The sequence below is a fragment of the Vombatus ursinus genome, unplaced genomic scaffold (genome assembly GCF_900497805.2).
Source record: "Vombatus ursinus unplaced genomic scaffold, bare-nosed wombat genome assembly UNPS02014808.1, whole genome shotgun sequence".
Classification (NCBI taxonomy): domain Eukaryota; kingdom Metazoa; phylum Chordata; class Mammalia; order Diprotodontia; family Vombatidae; genus Vombatus; species Vombatus ursinus.
Genome location: NW_020954586.1, coordinates 6,567,784 through 6,573,032, shown reverse-complemented (window position 1 = coordinate 6,573,032; position 5,249 = coordinate 6,567,784). Strand labels below are relative to the sequence as shown.

General features: G+C 47.9%; 1 protein-coding gene across 3 annotated transcripts in view; it reads left to right on the top strand.

Annotated features, from left to right (window-relative positions):
* The window catches only part of IGF2BP2 (insulin like growth factor 2 mRNA binding protein 2), a 135,584-nt gene that overhangs the window by 108,601 nt on the left and 21,734 nt on the right, over positions 1 to 5,249 (top strand). For all 3 annotated transcript variants that reach the window (XM_027875346.1, XM_027875347.1, XM_027875348.1), the window contains exons 4-5: positions 515 to 566; positions 3,972 to 4,035. In XM_027875346.1, coding sequence (XP_027731147.1) covers positions 515 to 566; positions 3,972 to 4,035 — 116 coding nt within the window. The remainder of the gene's footprint in view (positions 1 to 514; positions 567 to 3,971; positions 4,036 to 5,249) is intronic.

The window sequence follows — 5,249 nt, the reverse complement described above, 5'->3', positions numbered from 1 at the left end:
TGTGTGTGTGTGTGTGTGTGTGTGTGTGTGTGTGTGTGTGTGTGTGTGTGTGTGCTCGCGTGTGTGCTAGAGGAACAGTTGGACCCCGAGCCTTCTTAATTAGGGCCCAATAACAGTGGACAGGCAAACTTCTTTGCCCTAGTCTGGCCAACTTCCATTGCAGACAGATCTGATGTTTTCATTTAATTGCCCAATTTCTGCCATTAATTCAGAGGAAGAACATCAGGACAGTGGGTGGCCTCCACGTGGTGACTTTATGAGAGGCCACGGACAAGAGTGGCTCAGGATGGGCTGCAATCTGCACGGTTGGAGAGGACTTCCTGAGGATAAGATCCCAGATCTACTGGAGTGTTAGGATTTAAGTGCCTTAAACCGCCTGACCCGGGGCTTGGGTGGGGGTGGGGACACCCGGACCTCCTTGCCCCCATTGTTGTCCTCCTTCCTAAGATTGGCTTTTCCATCTTGTGTCAGCTCCGCACCCCCACCCCCTCACATTCTGGACTTTCTCTTTCAGGTATTGGACGGTCTCTTGGCTCAGTATGGGACAGTCGAGAACGTGGAACAAGGTAATAAAGAACAAGGAACCAAGGCACACGCTCATCATAGTTAGAGGACACTGAGAATTACCCTTTGTGCCCAGGCTGAGTTTGTACCAGGGAGAAATAGTGTTGTTAACCCAAATCACTAAAAAGTGAGTTAAAACTCTGTATGTGTGTAGGAGGGTGCTGTTTGTCTCAGTCATCAAAATACTTCTCTTATTGCTCTGCTGACTTGATGATCACGAGAGGGCGATAGGGTCTTGTCTCCAGGGCCGATGACAAGGGCCAGAAGAGCTGCTGGATCCAGGTCCCTCTCAGTGCTCTGAGAATCTCTCTGTGACTTTTTAGTTACAGAGAAAGGGTCACCCTGCATCAGTAGAGGGAATTTCCTCCACCAGGAGGTCCCACAGGCTCAAGCTTGACCCTTGCTCTGCGTCTCGTCAGTGAATCATGTAGCCAGCTCCAAATGTTGTAAAGAGGAAGCTTCATGGGGATCACATTAGCAAAGGGAATCCCTTGGAAAGATTGTGGACCCCTTTGGCAGTCTGAGGAAGCCTAGGGAGGCCTTCTTAGAACTGTGTTTTTAAATGCATAAAATAAAACGGAGCAGATCCCAAAGGAAGCCAATTATGTTAAAATATAGACATCACAACATTTTAAAATTTAAAAAGAAGGTTCCCAGACCCCAGGTTAAGAACCTCTGGCCTAGCCGGCCTTCAGGGTCCCTTCCAAATCCATGATGCCATGAATCTGGTAATCCTGTTAGCTGTGCTGTTGGTGAATTTTCCAAGGCCATGATGAAATTCTCACATCTTTTCAGAGTAGGCTGAAGGGCCCAATATGTCGCTGTAAGGACCTAGGAATCACCTTGTGCAGGCCTGAGAGTTTGGGCCTAACACGTCCTAATAAAGAGAGCTGGTAACCCTGAGTCATAAGCCCCTTCCATCTAATTGGGGCAGCTTGGAGGCACAACGCATGGAGTACTAGACCCAAGTTCAAATTCGGCCTCAGACGCTTCTAGCTGGGCGACCCTGGGCAAACCACTTAACCTCTGTTTGCCGCGGTTTCCTCATAACTAAAATGTTTCTTGAATCCAGAAATTAGTTCCTAGAGGCATTTAATGCTCTCTGTAATGCCTTTTTAGGTTTGTCTAGTTATTAGGAGGTATGGGGAGGGAAGGATCCCATTATATATTTGATGATGAGAAGGACCTAACAGGTCATATAGTCCTTTTACAGAGAGGAAACTGAGGGTCCAAGGTCACCCAAGCTGTAGGTGGGTAAGCGGCAGAGCCCAGATGAAAGGCAGGTGGTTTGATTCTGAAGCCAGTATTCTTTCCGCTCCATGGAAGGAAAGTGGGTGCCCACCTGTTGGGGAAATGACTGAATAGGTGATGGTGTAGTGATGGATTGGAATGTAAGAAATGGTGGGACACAGGGACCGCAGAGAACCCTGGGAAGACTTTCCTGAACTGATGATGTAGAACCAGGGGAAGGGTCTTCACAGCAACTACAATGCCAACAGAAGGACCCCCCCAAAAAGAAAAGAAGTGGAACACTCAATTGTCTCTAAATAAAGTATAAGAATGTTTCTCCCTCACTTCTTCGTAGGGGTGCAGGGCTGGCAGATGGGGGGAAGCCTTTTTTGTGCCTTCAGACATGGTCATCCTTTGGTTATTTTGCTTACCTGCTCTTGTTTTGTGTTCTTGATTATGAGGGAAGCCTCTTGAAGTAGACAAAAGGGCAGGGGTACGTTCTAAAATGAAGTAAAAAATAAAGAATCCAATAAAATGTTTAATTTAAAAAAAGAATCTTCAGAAACCTGACCATTGTTTGTGACCAGTTGTTACTTCAGATAATTGATGTCAAAGTATGCCTCTCTCCTTTCAGCAGACAAGCGATGGATTATAGGTGCAGAAAGAGGCATACATTTGGGAACCTGTCCAACATGTTGATTTCTTGTGTTTACTTGTTACAAGCACACTTCTTTTGGCAGAGGGAGGTACTGGGAAGTGACAGCGATTTCTTTTTTTAAAAAGCAGCAATAAGATGTTTTCATAGATCAATTTTTAACATTCATTTAAAAATATTTTGAATTCCAAATTCTCCCCCACCTCTTGAGAAGGCAAGCAATATATCAGTTATATATGTGAAGTCTTGCAAAATATATTTCCATATTAGCCATGTTGAAAAAAAAAAGCAAGTAACAAAGGAAATGAGAAAATTATACTTTAGTCTGCATTCAGAATTCATTCTCTCTCTGGAAGGGGGTAGCATTTTTCATCACGGATGCTTTGAATCATTGTCTTGATCTAAGCAGCTAAATCTTTTACAGTTGATCACTGTTACAATATTGCTGTTAATGTATATGATGTTCTCCTGGTTCTGCTCACTTCACTTTGCGTCAGGGCATATAAGTCTTCCCGGGTTTTTTTTGAGCTCATCCCCCTTGCCATTTCTTACAGCACAACAGCATGCCATCACAATTGTATACCACAGTGTGTTCAGCCATTTCCCGATTGGTGGGCATCCCTTCAAAATAATACATATTTTTTTCAAGCAAGAATAGAGCTCTGAACACACTTGAAAGTGTTTGGGAAGAAGGGTCTGCTTGGGAGGCAGCTAGGTGGTGCAGCGAATAGAGCACCGGCCCTGAAGTCAGGAGGACCTGAGTTCAAACCTGGCTTTCGACCAAACGCTTGACTCTTAGTAACTGTGTGACCCTGGGCAAGTCATTTAACCCCAATTGCCTTGGGGGAAAAAAAGGGCCCACTTGAGTAATTTTTACCAGCTTGTCAAAGTTCTTTTTGTCTTGGCTTGCCGACTTGGATTCAGGATTTGCTTACCCTGCTCTTGAGGCTTCTTCTAATATTTAGGAAGAAGAGGAAAAAACAGTCCCGGAGCAAAACAAGGCCGGTCATTAAACATTTCTTAAGAGGGCAGCCAGGATGGGGACACAGCACATAGGGTAGGTGGGAGGTACCCCCCTCCCTATGTTCAGGAGAAGACTCAGGCAGGATGTCATCTCTGCTTGTGAACACTGGAATAGCTCACACAGGGAAGGGGGGTTAGGCTTGTTCCACTTGGCCCCAGAGGGGAGAACCAGTAGCTTTGGGTAGAAGGTGCGAGGAGATGGACGTAGGCTTGGTATCATGAGAAATGTCTGACCCGTTCGAGTCATTCCGAAGTGGAATGAACCGCCTCGGGATCTGGCTTGGTTGGAGGATGGCTAGCTGACCCTGAGGTTCCCTGCCGTTCGGCCGGTATTGGGCGTCCCGCTGCCCCAAGCTGGCCCAAGCTACCTGTCCTCTTCAACGCTTGGGGAGGCGCTGCTGCTGCTGCTCTTCCTGAGCGCGGATTCCCGTGACCTGGCGAGGGGTAGGGTGCTGTCTGCTCCCGTGGAGCTCATGGGTTCTTCTTGCTTTCCCCGTAGTCAACACAGACACAGAGGCTGCCGTTGTCAACGTCACCTATGCCACCCGTGAAGAGGCGCGAGGGTAAGTGCTTTGGGACCCGATTTTAGTTGTTTGAAATGCATGTTTTGTGTCATTTCCAGGCCTTTTCCAGAGACAAATGCTCATAAACCTGTGGAATTCAGCGACCCTCCCTGAGGGCTGTCCTGCAGGGCGCAATGCCGATAATGTTGGTTCACTCGCCTCATGGTCCAGTTGTCCATCATAGAAGTAGCAGTCGTGGAGGGGGGACGTACTCCGGTCTAGCCAGCCCTTGGGGCTTGTCTGCAGCTCGCAGACATCGAAGATCTCTGAGCCACCCTAAGCATAGGGGGCTGATGGGAACAAAGCCTAGCCCTGTGGACGGCCCACACCCAGGCCACTTCTGACTGCTGGGCCCTGGCCAGGGGTGCTCTCTGGGGGCAGGCAGGAGGGTGCCTTTCCCCAAGAGCGTAACCTAAAGTGATTCCAAATCCTGCAGGAACCTCGATCTTGAGTTAGAAGGGCCCGTCAGGGCCCATCTAGTCCAGCCGCCTCATAGGTAAACTGAGGCTCAGACCACTGAAGTGCTTTGCTCAGGGCCATTTCATTTCTGCTTCTGTGCGTTGAGAGATGTGCCTTGGAAAAGCAAGGGTGTTTGAAAGTGAAGTAGATATCATTGTCATCTGATTATCCCCATTCTGAAGAAGAAGAAACTGAGTCTCATGTGTGTATGGTGCGAGCCTGGTAGACTGGAAAGCACTGCCTCTGTTCTCATAGTGCTGCCTGTTTTAGATCTGTCCCCTGGTCAAATGGAACTTCCCTGAGAGCAGGGAGTTTGTGTTTTTGTGCCCAGTACTCACCCCTACTTGTGACTTCATTGCTGCGGGGAGCGTGGGTGAGGCCACTCAGCTGTAACTGAGGCTTAGAGAGTTGCCTGCCTGGGGCACTAAGTGCCTTGCCCAGGGTCACATGGCCTGGGCATCTCAGAGGCGAGACTTGAACCCAGGCCTCCTTGACTTCACAGCCACGTACCGCGGCTCATAGTAGGCACTCTAGCGGTGTTTCTTGGAGCTGATAGACTTGCTTTCCTCCTCTTTTCTGAGGATCACCTGGCGGCTGTCAGTCCAAGGATGCCCAGTTCCATTTTATCATTTATACGAGTGATGTTAAAAACAAAGCATACGACAGAAAACAAACATTTATTTAAAAGCTGAAATGATAAAATATTGGACACACACACACACACACACACACACACACACACACACACACACACA